Source organism: Myotis lucifugus, unplaced genomic scaffold (assembly GCF_000147115.1).
Source record: "Myotis lucifugus unplaced genomic scaffold, Myoluc2.0 scaffold_222, whole genome shotgun sequence".
NCBI classification, from domain to species: Eukaryota; Metazoa; Chordata; class Mammalia; order Chiroptera; family Vespertilionidae; genus Myotis; species Myotis lucifugus.
Window position 1 is genome coordinate 226,690 of NW_005871270.1, and position 21,823 is coordinate 248,512.

The 21,823-nt window shown below is 43.5% G+C and overlaps 2 protein-coding genes across 6 annotated transcripts in view; one reads left to right on the forward strand and one right to left on the reverse strand.

Moving 5' to 3' along the window:
- CAP1 (cyclase associated actin cytoskeleton regulatory protein 1) overlaps positions 1-1,716 on the forward strand; it is a 30,014-nt gene extending 28,298 nt beyond the window's left edge. For all 5 annotated transcript variants that reach the window (XM_023761897.1, XM_014463790.2, XM_023761898.1 and 2 more), the window contains exon 13: positions 541-1,716. In XM_023761897.1, the coding sequence (XP_023617665.1) occupies positions 541-624 (84 nt within the window). In that variant the 3' untranslated portion in view covers positions 625-1,716. The remainder of the gene's footprint in view (positions 1-540) is intronic.
- Positions 1,711-18,550, reverse strand: PPT1 (palmitoyl-protein thioesterase 1; the record flags this gene model as incomplete). The annotated part of the gene is made up of 8 exons (XM_023761899.1): positions 1,711-3,206; positions 4,618-4,689; positions 5,912-6,010; positions 6,997-7,087; positions 15,224-15,326; positions 17,449-17,519; positions 18,070-18,197; positions 18,407-18,550. Coding segments are annotated over 8 exons (831 nt in total), but the record flags the coding sequence as incomplete, so codon positions are not given.
- Between the last annotated feature and the right edge of the window lie 3,273 nt (positions 18,551-21,823).

Genomic DNA, 21,823 nt, shown 5'->3' on the forward strand with positions numbered 1-21,823 from the left:
GACAAAGTGAGTTGAGGGGCATTCTGCCCTGAGTGGGTCAAACTCAGCGACGCACTTTAAGCAGAGAAGTGTGACGTAGTCACACGAGGTGGCGCTCCAGAGGAGGGCAGTCACTGCCTGCCTTAGGTTGGGCAGCTGCTCAGGTAGTGAAAAGGAAAGAGAATGTGGCACAGCACTCTGTTGAGTTGGTGCCATGAAGCCATACATCTTCTCCTCTATGCCTCATAGGCTTAACAGTCTGTTCAACATCACTGTCAGTGAACTGTATGGAACAGATTCAAACCTATACCTGCTGGCTTTGGAGCCTCTGTTCTCATTCCTACACTGCAGTGCTCCTCCACTGGGTCAGTGGTAGGGGAGGCATTAGTAAAAGATGTGGGTGGCAGTGCCAGTGACTTAGCCTTTTAAGGGAGGGTTTGGTTTCTCTCACTACATTTTGCCTGCTCTCAGAGCTTAGTGGAAATAAGCAAAGGAAGAAAAGTGTAAGACTGAATCCCAACTTATAAAAGCTCATATTTAAACCTGTTTCTTTATTTGCAGAATGAGTTCCCCATCCCCGAGCAGTTCAAGACCCTATGGAATGGGAAGAAGTTGGTCACCACAGTGACAGAAATTGCCGGATAAGCGAAGTGCCACTGGGTTCTTTGCCCTCTCCCTCACACCATGGGATAAATCTGTATCAAGACGGTTCTTTTGTAGATTCCCTCTACCTTTCTGCTCTTAAACTGCTTCTCTGCTTTGAGAAGCACAGCTACCTGCCTTCACTGAAATATACCTCAGGCTGAGATTTGGGGTGGGATAGCAGGTCAGTTATCTTCTGCAGGAAGGGGCAGCCTTTTCCTGTCAGCTCAACCACACCACCAGTCTGCTCTTACGGAACTGCAGACCAGGACTGGTGTGTTTCAGCTTTCAGCCTTTGGGGATTATTCCACCAATAGTCTTTTGGGAAGAACAAAGCAGTCCCCAGGAATTAACAGCTCAGAAAGTTCACACAAATTAATCTTTTCCTAACAATGAGCATGAGGTAGCAGAAGCTGGTGTGATTCCAGCTGGGTCTTCTAACAGACTAATTTTTCACTGTTGACAAGTGAGGCAAGTGTTGCATTGGACCAAAGGCTGAAGCTTGGCCATCTAGCATTCCAAGCAAAATTGTTTCCTCTAAGTATTCCTTTCATTCTGCATTCCATCCTGGCTCCACCTGAACCTGAGACAATAGGTTCTCCTGTACCAGCTGCTGTGGCAGTGTCTGCAACCAGGCCAATTTAGAGTCTTGGACCCTTTCTTTGTCTGGGATCCCTGCCCAGCACCTTCTTAGAGATGACATAAAAAGAGGGGAAAAAGGAAAAACGCACCATTCTAAGGAATCTGGCATTCCTTCCTCCCATGCTAGGTGCCTGTCATCCATCTTCACTGTCTCCATTGCCCTGTCATGCTCAACAGCTTTTGGCTTCTGTCCAGGCACCTGAACAAAGGACTACAATCTCCTCTGTAGGCTGGTTTTCGGTTTTATGTAAGAATCTTGCACAGCATTGCTAATATAAATTTCAGTTTTTCCCTCTAGGACAAACACATACCAAAATATGCAACTTTTTTTTTGGTGGGAAGAGATATTGTCCTGTGACTTCTACCCATTTCCTGAGGCCTGTAGAAATAAACCTTTATCTACTTAAAGTTATACAGAAAATAGAATAAAATTAATACCAAACTTGCTTAGTATTTACCTGTGATATTTATTGTAGAGTTGTAAGAATATTGAAAACATGACACGAAGTTTAAGAAGCTATTCTTTTTTAGACAACCTCATACAATTCTTTTCACATCCCCCCCGCTTCTTACCCTTAAGCCTCATCTTTTAGTTGGAAAATAAGGCTTAAGTGTAGGAAAAATCACAAAGAGTAAACTTTACAGCACTAACAAGATACTTTTTCATGTAGCTAATCATTTCCCCAAACTGACATTCTGCACAAGTCTTCCAAAACAGTTTTGATAGGTTTTCACGGGCAGGGAAGTTGGGGCTAACATGTTCAAACTGCTCAAATAGTGTGGGGAATGGTAGAATAAGGTTAGTTTTCTGTAACATAACAGGAATTCTCAGAGTCCTTAATATGGGTTGATCTCCAAGGAGAAAAGGGATGTGCAATATTCCCCAAGCTTTTTGAGGAAACAATTTTTTTTTTTCTCACAGAACACATCTTAAACAAGTTTGGAGTGTACCAGTAAATATGATTTTTTATAATGGAAATTAGCCTGATCTCCATGTTTTTCTCCCATTCTCTGTTAATACCAGTAACAGAGTGACTTAATCCAGACCACTAGTCATATTAAGAGATGACATATTAAGGATGGAAAGGAAAGAACCAGCCACCTCCTCAGTTTTCATTTCCATTTCTACATTTTTCTTCACCTCCCTTTCTAAGTTAAGCAATACCCACACTTCCTCCCTTAAACAATCCAATCGGGTGTTACTTCCCTCCTTTTATTACAGCAACTAATGTATCACAATCGGAGGAGACCAAGAGTGCTACTGAAGCTAGATGGTGGGCTAGTAGAATTTGTCTACTTGCTAAAGACACTACAGAAGAAAACATACTCAAGGAGAGGAGGGTAGCCTTAGATTATATAGCAACGTTCAAGCAATACTCTTGTAAGCACTGGTTAAATCCCCACCAGCAAAACAGAAAGCATGTCTGTGACCACCTCAGGCCTAGGTATCGGCCTTCTGGCTTGAAATGTGGCTAGATTTATGTGAGAAAGATGTTTGCCCTCAGAATCTATGTCACTGTTTTAGTTCAGTCTCTTCTGGGCCTGGACAGTTCTGGCACTGACTTGCAGCAGACTATTTCCTGAGACAGCTTGACTACATCAAATGGTTGTAAAATAATCTCTGTGGTTATTAACTAATTAAACTTGCATTCAACACCATATGCTGATAGGATGAGCAAAGGATAAGATTTGGATCTTAGATCTTTCTAAGTAGGTCATGTTAGATGATGACTAGAGAAAAGGGTTAGTTGCAAGCTGGACCTGTGCTCCGGCTTGGGCATGAAGGGAACAGTCTTCACTAGTTTGGAAGTGCAAAGGTTTCACTCAAGGAAGGGTATGATGTGGGCATAAAACCATTCTTCAGACAGTTGAAGATGGTCCCCTTCTACAGCCAGGAATACTAGTTGTCCTGCATTGTCCATTTCTCTTAGCCCCAAGCGGTCCTGCAGAGAGAAATGCCATAATTAATCAAAAGGCTTACTGAAAAGTTTTGGAATAAAAGAATAGGTTAGCTGAGCCCTGGCCGGTTTGGCTCAGTGGATATCGAGTGTTGGCCTTGGGACTAAAGGGTCCCGGGTTCGATTCCAATCAAGGGCACATGCCTGGGTTGCAGGCTCGATCCCCAGTAGGGGGTGTGCAGGAGGTAGCTGAGCAGTTATTCTCTCTCATCATTGATGTTTTTATCTACCCTTCTCCCTTCTTCTCTGAAATAAATAAAAAATAAAATGTTAGCTGAGATATATTCTCAAAATGCAATCTTTTGCCTAAGTATTACAATTTAGGTGTATTGTCAAAAATGCCAAAAAGGATACCTCCTATTTTTTCCCCTAAGCATTAAAATTATATGCAGTTGAGATTATTCTATAGTTTTATATTTTGCTTTCTAAAGTTTTCCAAACCTTTTGGAGGACAAAACTGCCTCAAAATGTCAGTTAAGTGGAACTGAACCAAAGACAGGAGAACATTAGCTCAATAACTTAAAAAACATCCAACCCCTAGGTAACAAATCTGGGACACTTTCATATCTTGCAGTTGAAAACATTGCCCGTGTGCCACAGAACAAATATGATGCGAAGATGAGCAGTTATGACAGTGTCAGAATGTTGCTTCTGTGGTTACCATCAGTTTGAGTTTCACAATAAGGAGGCTCTTAAGTTGTAATTTCCAAAACGTAACAGACCCTAGCTTCCCTCTTACCCAAGAGGGGCATCAAATGTAAGAGAAAAGCAAAGAGAGGCTTCTGAAATGTAAAGAAATTCGAGTAGAAGACAGTTGGTTCAGACATAGCTCTTGTGCATTTTGGGGCGTGTATCTCCAATATAGTCTTTGGTGTGGAGCTGGAAGTGGTGAAATGCTGCAACCTCTGCTTGAGAAACCATCTACTGCAAAAAGGAATTCACAACTCTAGTCCCATAACCTCCTGCAGGAGGAGCCCCCCTGTCAGTGCCTAATTTAAAAACACTTCCACGACTATTAATGTTTTAAAGTAACGCCTGTCTCCTGTTTTCATTATGCCTAGGGGGCTTGTTGGATTTGATCCAGTCTACATCTCAGCAAAAGAAGCCAGTTCTAACCTTTTTACCAGAAAGAAGGAGATAGAAAGGATGTGTCCCTTGGACATGCTTGAAAACCAGGAGGTACAGGTCCTTTGACGTTTAGGATGTAGATTCTATAGACCAGCACCTAATGGACTAGCCCAACAGTCAGCAGCCTACTCAGCCTCACCGAGACGGGTCAGACGCCTCACGACCACTTACTGCTTTGGGGTGTACAGGACAGGGTCTATCACCCAAGAACCCGGCAGCTTCAGGAGCCGGGAGCTGAAAAGGACAGCACCTCTCCCCACCCAGTTACCTGTGTGTACAGAGTGGTCTTCTGTAAGGGAATGGTTTCCTTGTCTTGTCCACTTCTGTAAAATCCAAACCACTGCAGGAAAGGAGGAAGAAATACGCAGATCACACACGGCATATATACTGCCAAACTGACTTAAAACTGGCTGGTAGCTAAGCCTAACCAACAAACGACGTCATGAAGGTGTAGTAAGATGGAAAAATAGAATATGTCTTGAGTCATCTCTTTTTTAAGGGTAGATCTTGAGAGATGAGTTATCTTTTCCAAAGAGCTTTCCAATTTCCCAAAATTTCTGCTTCCGATAATTATTGAGCAACTACCCTCGAAAATCCTTGTGCTGAACTAGACACTCAAAGATGAATACATACAGTCACTGTTTTTCAAAAATCTCTAGTAGAATGAGGCACAGAAACAACTAATTGTTTAGCATACTTTTCTATAAAGGTCACATACAAAATATTTTTGGCTTTAAGAGCCACATGGTTGCAACGATTCAATGCTGCCATTGTAATGCAAAAGCAGCCACAAACAATATTTTTAAAAACTCGAGTATGGCTGTGTTCCAATGGAATTTTAATTATGGACACTGAAATCTGAATTTCATATAATTTTCACTTCAAATATTTTTTACTTTTTCAACCACTTAAAAATGTAGAAACTATTCTTAGTTCATGGGCCACACGAAAGCAGGTGGCAGGCTGGATTTGGCCTGCAGGCCATGGTCTGCTAGTTCCTGGTGGTCTGATGTGATGAGTGCTGTAATACAGGCTGATTCTACTTGAAACAGGATAGCATCCCAAATGGATAAAGTGATCTGAGATTGGCCTTGAAGGTAAATAGGAGCTTGTCAGGTGGAGAAGCCCAGGGAAGGGCATTCTAAGAGACTGAAAAGCTTGAATAAAGGCAAGCAAGAGAAAAAGCATAGGCCAAGTTTGGGACTATTCAAGTAGTACAATGTGATCAGAGAATCCAAAGTGGATAGTGAGGGAGATTAGGTTGGAGAAACAGGCTGAAGCCAGGTCAAGGCAGACCTTCAATGTCAACCTTAGGGACTTACAGACTTTGGGCTGGTGATTCTGAACTAGGGTCACAGGTCTCTTTGAGAATCTAATCAAAATTATAGTCCCTCAGAGAATTCAACGTTACCATTTTGCATACTCTGGGTGGTGTCGCATTTATAGACCTCCGGTGAAGAACCCCTGCCCTACACAAAGGTTGGTGGACGGACTAAGGTTTTTCCCCAAAAGTCATTTACTACTATGGTCTCCTGTCTTGTGGCCTGCCCAAGCAGTCTCACCTCAGAATCCACAGGGTCCACAATGGAATCATTGAGGAATTTCACCATCACAAACTTCTTCAGGGCCATAAGGTTTTTCTTGTAGGACTCATTGACACCCTGGGGGAAAGGCCAGCAGTATCTCAGAGTCATCATCAGGTTCCAGCCGGGGATTAAAGCCTTTCAGGCTGCTTTTTCAGTTTCCTGCCCAGAATATACCTTGTCCAGCCTTTTTCTTAACATCCTATCTGATTGGCATGCCCCCAGCAACCAGGGTGCCATCATTAATCTGTCACTGCATTCCACAGGTATCCAGCACATAGGTTAAAGACATCTAGCCAGAGAAAGCCAAGGCAAAATAAGAAGCTGCAAGTTCTGAGTGGTTCTGCTATACGACTGTTTTTCCCTCTTTCAAAAAAAATTCTTTTAAAAAACTCCAGCCTTGGCTGGTCTGGCTCAGTTGGTTGAGCATCATCCTATGCACTGAAACGTCACTGGTTTGATTCCCAGTCAGGGCACAAGCCTAAGTTGCGGGGACTCGGTCCCCAGGCTCGGGGTGGGTACAGGAGGCAACCAATCAATGTGTGTGTTTTTTTTCTCTCTCTGTTTTCCTTCCTCTCTAAAATCAATAAAGAACATATTTAAAATATGAAATTTTTTAAAAACCTCTAGATAAACACAATATAAATTAAGCCATCTAGTTTACCAGAATCTCCCAAACCATGCTTATATTTGGGACACACAGTCCTCTTTGCAGTATCTAAGTAAATCTCTTTTCTGTGAAAATTTGACCCAAAAGGGACCCACCAGGAAGACTTCCCTCAGTAAACCAGCAGCTGTGAAGTTCCATGTAAGCCAGCCAGCAACCCACTGAGCTGACCATGCTTCAACACTAGGAAAGGGAAAGGACATAAGGGAAGAGAGCCAAATGGATTTCAGCCTCCCTAAAAGGAACTGAATCTCAGAATCACTGGCTCCCTTCCTAAAAACAGAACTTCTGTTTCCTGGGTTGTCTGGGATACTTTGGGTAAACAGTCACTGCTGATCTTTTTATAAATGTCCCAAATAGAAAAATGAATACATAGCAGCCTGGCTTGGGTGCTTACTCTCTCCTGATTAATATCTGCCAAGAAGATGCTGTGGTTGCGGTACATGTCCTCCTTTATGGGGTCGTGCCAGTATTCTGCTTGCACCAGCCTGCAGGGCAAAAAAGAAATCAAGGTGACCAAGCTGCATGTCAGCATGCCCCTCTGCATAGGTCACCAGGAGACTTCAAAGGGTCAGAGACCGGAGTCCTCAAGTCCCAGGCCTTGCCCTCTAAATAGGGAAGACAAGACTTCCACCTACCAAAGTTCATCACCTAGACACCTGAGGCAAAAGTGTGCTATTTAATACAGTAAAGAACATCTTAGCCTGGCCTGTTTGGCTCAGTCGATAGAGCATCGGCCCTCGGACTAAAGGGTTCCAGGTTCAATTCCAGTCAAGGGCACGAACTTCAATTATAGGTTCAATCCCCGGCCCTGGTCGGGGCATGTGCAGGAGGCAACCAATCGATGTGTTTCACATCAGTGTTTCTCTGTCTCTCCCCCTCCTTTCCACTCTCTCTAAAAATCAGTGGAAAAACATCATCAAGATGATTAACAAAAAATCAAACAAAAAATATCCTAAAACTTAGGAAGAGGACCTATCAATATGGTTCCCCTGTACCACTGAGCTTTACCACACTTAATCATGCTTCCAAGTCATGAAGACACATGCTGTCCCCTCCCACAACTCCAAATCTTTCACTCTCCTTTCCTTTCTACTTATCCTGTAAGACTCAGCTCAAATACCACAACTTCTGCCTCCTCTTCACCCATTTATCTCCTCTTCATCTATCTCGTCATGCTGATACCGGGATGGAGGTCTGATCTTTCAATCACAAAGCATTTATCATACTACTAGAGGCCCAGTGCATGAAATTCATGCACTGGGGGTGTGTGTGGGGGGTCCCTCAGCTCGACCTGTGCCCTCTTGCTGTCTGGGAGCCCTCGGGGGATATCCGACTGATGGCAATTGGACATCCTTAGCCCTGCCACGGAGGCGGGAGAGGCTCCTGCCACTGCTGCTGCACTCGCCAGCCATCAGCCTGGCTTCTGGCTAAACAGTGCTCCTGCATTGAGTATCTGCCCCCGGTGGTCAGTGTGTGTCATAGTGACTGGTCCTTCCATCATCTGGCTGGAACTGGCTCTTTGACATCCCCCAAGGGGTCTGGGATTATGAGAGGGCACAGGCCAGGCCAAGGGACCCCACCGGTACACGATGCGGGAGGTTGGCCAGCCAGGGAGGGACTGCAGGAGGGCTCCGGAGCATGTCCAGCCGGTATTGCTGTCCCAATTAGCCAGACCCCAACAGCAAGCTAACCTACTGATCGGAGCGTCTGCCCCCTGGTGGTCAGTGCACGTCATAGCGAGCAGTTGAGAGGCCTTAGCATATCATTAGCATATTACACTTTGATTGGTTGAACAGCCAACTGGACGACCAGACACTTAGCATATTAGGCTTTTATTATATACTAGAGGCCCAGTGCACAAAAATTTGTGCACTCGGCGGGGAAAGAGGGTCCCTCAGCCCGGCCTGTGCCCTCTCTCAGTCTGGGACCACTCAGGGGATGATCACCTGCTGGCTTAGGCCCGCTCCCTGGGGGATTGGGCCTAAGATAGCAATCAGACATCCCTCTGGCAGCCCGGCAGCCCTCGGGGGATGTCCACTTGCCAGCAGGGAGCAGGCCTAAACTGCAGTCGGACATCCTTAGCGCTGCTGAGGAGGCAGGAGAGGCTCCCACCACCACTGCTGTACTGGCAGCCATCAGCCTGGCTTGTGGCTGAGCAGAGTTCCTCCCATGTGAGAGCACCCTGACCACCAGAGGGCAGCTCCTGCATTGAGCGTCTGCCCTCTGGTGGTCAGTGTGTGTCATAGTGACCAGTCATTCCCAGTCCTTCTGCTGTTAGGGTCAGTTTGCATATTACCCTTTTACTATATAGGATAGAGGCCTGGTGCACGGGTGGGGGCCGGCTAGTTTGCCCTAAAGGGTGTCCCGGATCAGGGTGGGGGTCCCGCTTGGGTGCCTGGCCAGCCTGGACGAGGGTATGATGGCTGTTTGCAGCTGGTCACACCCCCTTCAGGGTGGGGGTCCCCACTGAGGTCCCTGGCCAGTCTGGGTGAGGGGCTGAGGGCCGTTTTCAGGCTGGCGGGTGACTGAAGCTCCCAACCTCTCCTTTTTTTCTTTTTTTTCTTTTTTATTCTGGGATTTATTTACCTTCTATGGCTGTCACTGGAACTGAGAGCCGGCTTTAGCTCTGAGGCTCGGCTCCAGCTCTGAGACCTCAGCTGCTGAAAGAAGGTATCTGGGTTTGTTTGGCTTCTATAATTGAAACACTGTTGCAGCTCCAGCTCTGAGGCCCGGCTGGCTGAAAGCAGGTTTCTGGGTTTGTTTAGATTCTATAATTGCAACATTGTTTCTTAGAGTGCAGCTCAGAGGCCGGCAGCGGCAGGCAGGGAACCTTGGCTTCCTCCATCACTGGAGCAAGCAAGCCTCCTGTTTGCTTCAGCTGCCTGGCTGCCGGCCGCCATCTTGGTTGGCAGTTAATTTGCATATCGCCCCAATTAGCCAATGGGAAGCGTGTCGGAGGTACGGTTAATTACCATGTTTATCTATTATTAGATAGGAAGATTGAGTGATACTAGTTTTCAGGACTCTGATATGTCATGCAATTTTTAAGGACAAAAGGCAGGTATTTGATGGTTATAATATTATTTCAGACACAGATCAGTCTCTTCACACTTTTTTACTTTCTCTGTCTCACTCCACTTCCCCTTCCATTCCCTCCCAACCCTCCCCTACCAAAACTGACACCTCTACCATAAGTTCTCCCAGAAGTTAGTTCCCACTTAGCACCTGCATCTACAGAGCAATATTCCGGCTGGAGAAAAAGGCTGAGCATGGACCTAATGAGAGATGTCCTCTGGGGAAAGGGAGGAATTAGAACATGAGTAGGACTTTCTATCCCAGTTTAGCAGGAAAAGAAATCAAAATTTCTACAAAAGGAACCAGCCAGAGTGAAAGAGCAGCCCAGAGGTAGTGATCCTGGAAGCACCACTCAGCAAAGCAGCGTGGCACTAAAGCCCACTGGACCATCTACATCAGAGACGATGGCAGCTTCTGATGTCCAGGAGACAGGGCTGAGGTTCAAGGAGGCAGCAGTCAGACTGTCAGCAGTCAGAGTGACATATATAATCTGCTAATAAATGTATTTGAAAGCTTTTAAATGTTTACTTTATCCAATTTTTAAAAGGTGACGAATTCTGAACATTTATAAAATACTGGTATTAGTGGTGGTCTTATTTTGTTTTGGCATTGTTATCACTTATTGTGTGAGAGTATTGGTCCCCCCTCTCCCCTACAAGACTGTAAGCTCCTCAGCAGTGACCATCTGGCAGATGCTCAGTAGGAAGGGTTTGCCGAATGAAACAGGATGTAGGGATGCCAGATAAGTTATGAGCAAAGTAGGCCTGGCAGTAAAGGGGGGTTAGGGTTTAGAGATGTGACAGGAGGATAGTTAGAAGAACAAGGGAAGACAAAGCTTCAAGAATAGGTGGTCAAGTGTCAAATGCTGAGAAATGTTGAGCACTGAGCCCACACACTTTTCACACAAGTGGACACTCAAGTTCCTTCAGAAAATGTAGGTGAAAGAATACAAAGGCCCTAGATCTTGCCAGGCCCAGTTCTGGTGACTCAGAGTGGCAGGGGGGAGGCCTAATGGCTAAGGATAAAAGAAAGAATAAAGGCAGTAATCACAGGTTGGTCACCTTTTTGTGTGAAAGGAAATAGCTAAGAAGGGGCAACAGGAAGAAAAGGACATTTTGTTTTGTAAGAAGCCTGGTGCACACTATTCAATCCTTACAAGAATTCCATAGAGTAAGTACTATTATTATACTCATGTTTACACGTGAGCCCAGGAGAGGACGTGAGGCTGAGCTAAGCTGGAAGTGCTGCAGGAGGCGGGGAGGTGAAGGAGAGGGCGGCTCTTCAGGAGGTGGACAGAGAAGAAAAATGGGTTTGTACTGTTTACCTCCTTTTTACCACTGAAGGGCCAGATTCGGAGAGCTTAAGTAGCTCTCCCTAAGCCACCCACCCAGCACTGGAAAGGGTAAGACATGAGCCTAAATCTGCATCTACACTCTCCAGTGCAGCACACGAAGAGGCAGGGAAGAACAGCTCCCAAGCCAGAACTTCCCAACCACGGGCCACCCTTGGTGAGATAAGCCTCTACCCTCGGAGGCTCGCCACTGTGGCTTAGAGAGTATAATAGTAGCACATAGCACTTACTATATACCAGGCCTATTGTAAGCACTTTATGTATATTAAACTATTCAATCCTTACAAGAATTCCATAGAGTAAGTACTATTATTATACTCATGTTTACAAATGAGGCAACCATACTTCGAGTGATTAAGTAGCTTGCTCAAGGTCGAAGTGTTAGTATGTAATAGAACAGAACACAGGAGGGGAAGACTGGGCTTTTCAATACAATGATGTTCTCTGAAAGTTGTTTGTTATAATGAGAACTAGAAATGAGTACAATATGGAATCAATAAACTGTGAAGTCATACAATAAAATGTCATGCAGCAAAGACAAATCAGCTTTGTGTATATGTAATAACATGTTTAGATCTCAAAAATGTAATATTGAGTACAAAAATCATTTGTAGAATAAAATGCACAATAAGATATCCATTACATAAAGTTTTAAATATACAATATAACACTATTTGTTGACTGATTATGGATATGTATGTATATGATACAAACTTTTAATAGGCTCTATTCTGATTTGACAGTGGTTGTCACTATGGAGGGAGGCCAAAGAATGAGATCTGGGAGAGATATGTAAAAAATTCAATTTTATCTGAAATGTTTCTGTTCTTAAAAATATCCGAGGCAAATATGACAAAATACTAACTTTAGGTACACAGAAGCTTTAGGTACACTCTCTACTTTTTTTTAGCATGTTTCATGGATTTTTTGTGGGGGGGGAGAGAGAGAGAGGAAGGGCTCCAAGGGAGAGAGAGAAGTATCAATATGAGAAAGAAAGATTGATCGGTTGCCTCTCGTAGGCACCCTTACCTAGGATAGGACCAAAACCTGGGTATGTGCCCTGACCGGAGATTGAACCAGCGACCTTTTGTACGACACTCAACCAGCTAAGCCACACCAGCCAGGGCTCTCTGTACTTTTATTTATTTGTTTGTTTATTTATTTATTTTGCTAATCCTTACCCAAGGATATTTTTTCTATTGATTTTATTAGAGAGAGTGGAAGGGAGGAGGAGGGACTCACAGAGAGAAACATCAATGTGAGAGAGACACATCAACTGGTTGCCTCCCACACGTGCCCCAACTGGCACAGGGAATTGATCCTGCAACGAAGGTAAATGCCCTTGACCAGAATCAAACCCACAACCCTTTAGTCTTCAGGCTGATGCTATATCCACTGAGCCAAACCAGCCAGGGCACGCTCTACTTTTATGAACAACTGAAAAGTATCTGAGGCAGCTTGAGTGGTTGCCTCAGTATTTCCAGGAAAGAGTGTGGCAAGTTGAGGGCAAAGATGTGGGCAAAGTGGGACAACTGAAGACAAGCACTCTGAGCCATGGGGGTGGGAGTGCAGGCGCTGCAAAGCAAGGGGCATGCAGGCTGGGAGCCAGGGACCAAGGAGAGGGCCAGCTGGGAGAGCAGAGCTGGCACAGAAGACAAGAGGCCAAGGGTGGGGGATGGCAGGGAGAAAAGGAGGAAGGAGAAATCAGGAAGGGCTGCTAGTATCTCAGAGGGGGAACTACAGGGCAGATTTCAGTCGGAAGGTGAGAGAGAGCTGTTACACTCACCATTACTCATTGTACCCACCATGCACTTCCTCACCGCCCTGGCCGGTGGCTGGGTTGGAGCAGTTGTCCATACACCAAAAGGTTGTGGATTTTATTCCCAGTCGGGGAGTGTACTGGAGGCAACCAATCAATGTGTCTCTTTCACACAGCTGTTTCTCTTTCTCTCTCCCCCTTCCTCATTCTCTAAAATCAATAAACATCTCCCCGGGTGAGGGTCAAAAAACAAAAACAAAAACCACTTCCTCACTGCGTACTCAGGGTATTAGGATATCAAATTTGCTTTGCTATGGTTAAATTATCTGAACAGTGTAGAACACATCTTCTGGGGTCCCTGCCTAAATCAAAACCATCCTCTCTCGTGTGGGAACTGCACCCTTCCTGCCCCCACCTACCAGTTACAGGAGCGGGTATAGTGGATACCATGTGGTCCCACACTTCTCTGGTCACAGCTAATGAGAACAAGTGGGAACCTGACCTGAGCTGGGGCATGGTCCCTTCCCTAATAATGTGAATTGGGGCAGAGAGATTCCAGCCTCAGGCTGAGATAATCTCCTAAAGGAGCTGTGCCAGGTTTATCATGGCACAGGGGCTGGTCTGCATGGAGAGAAAAAAGCACTGAAACAGAGGGAGCAGCACTGACAACAGCTGGAGAGAGACTGCCTTAGCTCTGGGTGGCGCCATTTCTTTCTTTCTTTCTTTCTTTCTAAGAATGGTTTATTGGTTTTTAGAGAGAGAAGGGGAGAGGAAGAGAGAGAGAAGCACCAATATGAGAGTGCATCAATCGGCTGCCTCCTGCTCACTCTGCCCCCTTCTGGGGATCGAGTGCAAACTGAGCATGTGCCCTTGACCAGGAATTGAATCTAATAATTCTGATTGCCAATGGTTGTGTTTGGTTCACAAAAGAAATATAAAGAAAAGGATGTGCTTTTCTTAACCATCTGAGTTAGAATGAGAAGAATAAAGAGTAAATTAAGAACAATAAAGTGTAAAGAGGCTATGTATATATCCATGAGAACAAAGAATATGTAGGACATTAATAAACAAGCTATAGCTAGTCAAACCATGTAAGAGGGTAAAGCAAAGTGGTTAGAGCTGCTTGAGGGAAGATGGAAATATCACGTATCTTAGTTTCCTTCACTGACCATCAGGTGGCACTGTTGACCCAAGATAGCTTTGTACCTATGCATATAGCCACTGAAAGAAAAGGAAAAGACCTAGCTTCCGGTTGCTTCTCTGTGAGTCACTCACAAGGCTATACTTTGGAAAATGGCTTCAAGGAAGTGTTGTATTGAAGAGTTTTTATTAGACAAGAATTATCCACTTGGAAAACCCATAAAATAGATACCATAGCCAAACTAATTAATCCCAGTTATCACCTAGAATACTCTAGGTCAGTGGTTGGCAAACTGCGGCTCGCAAGCCACATGCCGCTCTTTGGCCCCTTGAGTGTGGCTCTTCCACAAAATAGCACGTGCGAGCGCGCACATACAGTGCAATTGAAACTTCGTGGCCCATCCGCAGAAGTCGGTATTTTATGGAAGAGCCACACTCAAGGGGCCAAAGAGCTGCATGTGGCTCATGAGCCGCAGTTTGCTGACCACTGCGGTGTACTGAATCTGAATTTCTAGCAATGGAACCCTAGAATCCATTTTTAATGAATTTCCCAGGGGTTCTAATGTATATTTTAATTTAGAAACAACTGAACAAGAACATTTTCCAAAAGTGATTCTGTATGCTTTTAAATACTTGCCCTAACCGGTTTGGCTCAGTGGATAGAGCGTCGGCCTGCGGACTGAAGGGTCCCAGGTTCGATTCCGGCCAAGGGCATGTACCTTGGTTGCAGGCACATCTCCAGTAGGGAGATGTGCAGGAGGCAGCTGATCGATGTTTCTCTCTCATCAATGTTTCTAACTCTCTATCCCTCTCCTTTCCTCTCTGTAAAAATATCAATAAAATATATTAAAAAAAAAAATACTCAAACGCGCACACACACACACACACACACACACACACAGAAAAATAATACCCAAACACATTGAGTATTGGGGACGTTGATGTAGGAGACTAACCACGCGCTGCTGACAACATAAAGAATCTGCCCTCCACTATTAATAGTAATTGCTTGGGCTTGGTACTTTCTAAAGGCTTTTTGTTTGTTTTAAGATGAACATTTATTCTGTTGTAATTACATTCTTCTTATATAGAAAAATGTCCTCTGTTTCTTTTTAAAATTATTATTAAAGCAGTTTTAGGTTTACAAGAAAATAGATAGTAGAGAGGTATTTATGGGGGAAAAATCGCACTTGAGTATCTCTAGCAACTATTCCTAGAATCACTGTTAGCATGAAAGTCAGCATGATATTTTCATGAAGTGCTGGTTCTATGTCCTTGTCAGCTAACCATACATACCGTTCTTGAACAGCTTTATTGTAAGCCCCAGCATTCAGTGTTTTTCTGATCAAGTCACAGATATGAGAGCTCTCTCCTGGGCACCGAGGGAGTCCAAAAACACCTGGAGTAGTAGAAGACAAATGCCCATTCCTTTAATAATTACGTATTGAATACCTACTATGTCCAAGGCACTGTGAGAAACGAACAAAAAAGGCAGAGCTTGACCCTGATTTCACTCAAATATTCTTCAAGAAAATAATGTCTTGAGGATTAACACTATCACCAGCTTCCTCTTGGTCCCCCCACACTCTTTCCTGCCTAAAAACCTTTGCACCTGGTCCTCCCTGGAGGATATACAGGCATACATCAGAGATACTGCAGGTTCAATTCCAGATCGCTACAATAAAGCGAATATTGCAATGAGTCATTCAAATTCTTTGGTTTCCCAGTGCATGTAAAAGTTATGTTTACACTACATTGTAGTCTATTAAGTGTGCAACAGCCTTAGGGCTAAAAATATAATGTACATACCTTAATTTAAAAAAATACTTTATTGCCCTAACCGGTTTGGCTCAGTGGATAGAGCGTCAGCCTGCAGACTCAAGGGTTCCAGGTTCGATTCCAGTCAAGGGCATGTACCTTGGTTGCGGGCACATCCCCAGTAGGGGGTGTGCAGGGAGGCAGCTGATCGATGTTTCTCTCTCATTCATGTTTCTAACTCTCTATCCCTCTCCCTTCCTCTCTGTAAAAAATCAATAAAATATATTTTTTAAAAAATACTTTATTGCTAAAAAATGCTAATAATCACCTGAAACCTCAGCGAGTTGTAATCTTTTTGCTGGTGGAGGGTCTTCCCCAGGTAGTGATGAAAATGTAGTATTTGCAAAGCTCAATAAAGCGAAGAGCAATAATACAAGGCATACCTGTACTGTTCTTGCTGGACTCATTTGCATCTCGCAGGTCTTAGCCTAGAGAAATCATATCTACCTACCCTAACTCAAGTAGTGTCAACCCATTTCTTCCCCTCTCCCAGTTACACTTTCATCCCCATTATCCTCAATAACGTTTTCCGGGGTACCAGACATAGTTCTGAGCACATATTGACAATAATTCATTTAATTCCCACAACCACCCTGTGGAATAGAAATCATTTCCAGCCCCATATTATGAATTTGAAACTTTAAAACAGAGAGGTTCAAGGTTAGATAATAAGTGCTACAGCCAGATGAACACAGCAGTTTTGGCTCCAGAGCCTACACCTTTAACCAATACAACCACAATTCTATCTCTCAAGTATTAGCCCTTTTATTTTTCTCTTTATCGTAGTTACCACTGTCTGTATTTATTTTATTTGTTTCATGTCTATCTCCCCCACTACCCCCAGAAATAGAAGTTTCATAAAGGAAGGGACCTTGCCTTATTTCTAGGTTTTCAATAAGTATTTGCTGAATGAGTAAAATGATAAAGCTGTTTTTACCAATTTGCACTTGAATAATATTTGCACTTTTAGAAAGTATTTCCTACCTATTATTTCACTTCATCCTCTGAAAAATTCCCACAAGAAGAACAGAGCCTTATTTTTGTTTCCCTCACCCGTGAAAGAGACCTAGGAGACCAAATTACTTGCCCATCAGTAATAGTTAATTGGGTGAATCCAGTATCCTGATTATAAGGAGAATCCTTCCACCCCTTCGCTATACCTCCTAATAGCTATACCCATCAGAACAGAGATAAAGTTCTATTCCAAAGACACATCCTTCCCCGAGTCTATAATTCTGTCTACATAGAAAGCCTGTTGTTTTCCAAAGATTTAATAGCTACTGTTAATTTTACAGACAAAAAAAGCTTACACATCATTCTTTACCTAAGCCTAGACATCACAATGCCAGAAAACAGGAAAGGTTGTTAGACTTTCCTAATTCCTCAACCAGCACCAGCTATGTGGCTGCAACCATCTCACCTCCAGGAAATCATGTCAACTAAATTGGAGAGAAGTAGATGACAACCTAATGATTCATTTGTGTTCCAGGCCTATGGAACCCTAAGTATCTTCCTATTTCTTCAAGAATGCTGGTTAGTTTGTTAGAAGCTGGGGGGTGGGGGGGGTGGGGGGGACTGACAACAACAGAATTTTGCAAGGATGGCTGGCTGACTTCTTGTATAAATAGAGCTGCTAGAATTTTTTTTAATCAAATGATCACATGGGTTAAAACAGAAAAAAAGAGGCACAGAGCCAAAGTTACCTTGATGTTGTCCCCCAATTGAGATCAGATTGATCATGGGAGGTGAGGGACATCTCTGAGCCACTGCCCTCCTGAGGGGGAAAAAAGGATTATCACCTCTGACTGTCAGATGGAAATGTATCACCAACCATCAATTCCTCAGATTCAGACACTTAATTCTCTGTGGTTCTCCAAGGCCACAGTTTCAGGATTGTCCTCTGATATGACCAAATACAAGTTTTTATTCTTTCATAGAAAATAAATTAAGTTCCACATACAGCTTCTGACATGGGAACATTTTAGAATAGTTGGGGGGGGGGGGGAGGGGCTGGCTCTGTCTATGGGGCACTCCCAGGCCTCTCCCCGCCTCCTTCCCCAGGGCATTTTCCTTGCCTCTCTCTTTCCCCTAAGTTCCAAGGGGCCTTCTTTTGCCTCTGTCACTTGTTCCCTGAGTCTATTTCTTCTACAGCTCACTTCTACTTCTGTGACTTTATAAATAAGCTTTCTCTACAGTTTGGGGGAGGAGGTAGCATAGCTTCCCTTCCATAGGTGAAGATCCAAAAATAATTAGAGGAGTCAATCTATCTGAATCAGAAAAAAGAAGTCGATTCCACGTAATTGGTATAACAGAAGGGAACTTACAGAAATTGGCCTCCCTGAGAGAATCCCATAGCATTGTAGCCTTGCTGCAATTTAGGATCCTTAGCAAGAATCTCACACACTGATGTTACTTGGGAATTGACATTCAAGAAGAAGCTATTCTCCACATCCTAAAAGAGGAACCACAGAGAAGTGAAAAGATGGGGCTGAAAATGAACAATGGCGTCTTCTAAGAGGTGAACTTGTTTAGTTTAGGTTGGTATCCTCACATACGCTATTGCTTGATATGCTGCAAAAACATAAGGCAAAGCATTTGAGCAGTACATTCTATGGAACTAGTCAGCAAACGTCCAAGGAACAGAGCTGTGAAGAGCCTTACCTCTATCAGGGTCTTCCCAATCTCTAGAGATAAGACGTAAATTCCAGGTATTTTCTTCTCAACCATTTTTTTGATAAAACCCATGCTTAAGGGATTACAACAGCTGTCTCCTAGACAACAAAGACAATGATGGGAACTTATGAATCATAAGATTTTTTTAAAAACTTTTGTGCTTCAAAGGGCATTATCAAGAATGTGAAAATACAACAAACAGCATGGGAGAAAATATTTGCAAAACATATATCTGATAAGGGCTTAATATCCAGAATATACAAAGAACTCTTGTAACTCAAAAGAAGATAACCTAATTAAAAATGAGGGGGAAAAAAAGGATTTCAACACACATTTCTCCAAAGATGATATACAAATGGCCAACAAGCACATGAAAAGATGGTCAGCATCATTGCTCATTATGGAAATGCAAATCAAAACTACAATGAGATACCACTTCGTACCTTTATGAAAGGATGGCTTTCATAAAATAATTAATTTAAAAAATGAAGCCAAAACCGGTTTGGCTCGGTGGATAGAGCGTCGGCCTGCGGATTGAAAGGTCCCAGGTTCGATTCCGGTCGAGGGCATGTACCTTGGTTGCGGGCACACCCCAGTGGGAGATGTGCAGGAGGCAGCTGGTCGATGTTTCTCTCTCATCGATATTTCTAACTCTCTATCCCTCTCCCTTCCTCTCTGTTAAAAAATCAATAAAATATATTTTTTTAAAAAATGAAAAATACCAAGTACTGGCAGGATATGGAGAAATAGTAACCTTTGTACATTGCTGGTGGAAATGTAATATGATACAGCCATTGTGAAAACAGGCTGGTAGTTCCTCAAAAAGTTAAACATACAGTTACAGTTATCATATGACCTAGACCAGTGATGGCAAACCTTTTGAGCTCGGTGTGTCAGCATTTTGAAAAACCCTAACTTAACTCTGGTGCCGTGTCACATATAGAAATTTTTTGATATTTGCAACCATAGTAAAACAAAGACTTATATTTTTGATATTTATTTTATATATTTAAATGTCATTTAACAAAGAAAAATCAACCAAAAAAATGAGTTCGCGTGTCACCTCTGACACGCATGTCATAGGTTCGCCATCACTGACCTAGACATATGACTTCTAGATACAGACCCAAGAGAAATGAAAACATGTGTCCATACAAAAACGTGTACATGAATGTTTATAGCAGCATTATTGATAACTGTCAAAAGGTGAAAATGACCCAAATGTCCACCAATGGATGAATAAAGTAATTGTCATACACACACACACACACACACACACACACGCTGACACATGCTACAAGGTGGATGAACCTGAAAACATTATTATAAGTGAAATAGGCCAGATACAAAAGCTCACACATTGTACTGTTCCTTCTAATGAATATATTCAAAATAGGCAAATCCATACAGACAGAAAACAGATTGGACATTTCAGTGAGTTGTGGGAGAAGGGGAATGAAGAATGATTATTTAATGGGTACAGGCATTTTCTGGGATAATAAAAATGTTTTAACTAGAGAGAAGTAGTGGTTGCACAACACTGTAATACATTAAATGCCACTGAATCGTCTACTTTATTGTGGTTAATTGTATGCTACATGAGCTTCTCCTCAATTTAAGAACGAGCATTTTGCCCTAACCGGTTTGGCTCAGTGGATAGAGCATCGGCCTGCGGACTGAAGGGTCCCAGGTTCGATTCCGGTCAAGGGCATGTACCTTGTTTGCAGGCACATCCCCAGTAGGGGGTGTGCAGGAGGCAGCTGATCGCTGTCTCATCGATGTTTCTAACTCTCTATCCCTCTCCCTTCCTCTCTGTAAAAAATCAATAAAATATTTAAAAAAAAAAAAAAAGAACAAGCATTTGTGCTTTGTTCATGTTTATCAAGTAATAAACTTCAAAAGCCCACACAATGTAACTGGGACACCAAATTTACAACTGAAAAATAAGCAGAGGTGCATATTCCCCTCCCTTATCACACAAAATTTAAGGAGGCACTCACTCTCAGATTCATGTAAGTGCTGACCCTCAACTTGTAACAAACTAGAGAGTGAGTGCTTCCTTAAATCTAACCCTCTAGGGCAATGAGATGGTCCGAGGCAGGCACACTGGTGTGCTGCAAGTATTTTGAAAACATGCAATACCTGTTTAATCATGGGCACTGACCCCTCTTCCCTTAGATTGTCAAATAAAACAATGACAACAGCCAACACAACAATAGCCATCTGGTGTGAATGAATCAAAATTACACCTTTCTTGCCCTGACCGGTGTGGCTCAGTGGATTGAGCGTCAGTTTGTGGACTGAAGGGTCCCGGGTTCGATTCTGGTCAAGGGCATGTACCTTGGTTGCGGGCACATCCCCAGTAGGGAGTGTGCAGGAGGCAGCTGAATCGATGTTTCTAACTCTCTATCCCTCTCCCTATCCCTTCCTCTCGGTAAAAAATTAATAAAATATAAAAAAAATATTTTAAAATTACACCTTTCTTTTTGTGAGATTGGCAACGAATATATTTTTTGCTGTGCCGGAGAATTTTAGTAATCAGTTTGTGTGAGCCATGAGATGAAAAGGGTTGAAAATCATTGCTGGGGGCTTCCTTGTTTCACCCAAGGCCCAGTCCTGTTTCTCCTCCTGTTTTAAGGAACCAGGACTAAGAATGGGAAGCAAAGTGACTGACGGACCACTGAGTGGGAGAAGTGGGATGAGATTATTTTCCATTTTAACTCAATCATCCTGTTTTCGACCTGAGAGGAAGCTTACGAATTACTTTTTAAAGAGGAAAAGGCTAAGGATTACAGCCTCTTAGCTTTCGCTCATAGTAACATGCACCGCACTGAACTGCAATGGTTGGTTCTTACCCGCCTCCCTACGGACGGACTGTGCTCTGGAAGGACACGAAGCACCTTGTGTTCTCATTTAACTCCCCTGTAGCGACCCAGGCCCTGGCACAAAGCCCTGACAGAACTGGCTATATTTGCTGACTCTGATTCCTCTCTGAACACTTTCCTTCAACCCATTCCAACAAGGCTCTCATTCTTTCCAGAACTGCTTTTGTCAAGGTCTTTGGTGATATTCATGTTGCTAAATCCAGTTACCAATTCTCAGCCCTTACCTTGCTTGACCTGTAAACATTCCATAGTTTGATTACCTCTTCCTCTTGAAACATTTTCAGCTGTTCCCCAGGACACTGCACTCTCCTGACTTGCTTCCACCTCCCTGGTTGTCCCATCACGGCCTTCTTTGCTAGTTCCTTCTCATCTCCTCAACCTCTGTATGTTAGGAGTGCCTCAGGGCTCAATCCTCAGACCTCTCCCCTCTTCTGTGTACACTCACTCCCTAGGCTGTGTAACCCTGCCCAGTCTCACAGCTTTAAGTACCAAATATATGCTGACGGCTTCCCCAAGTTAA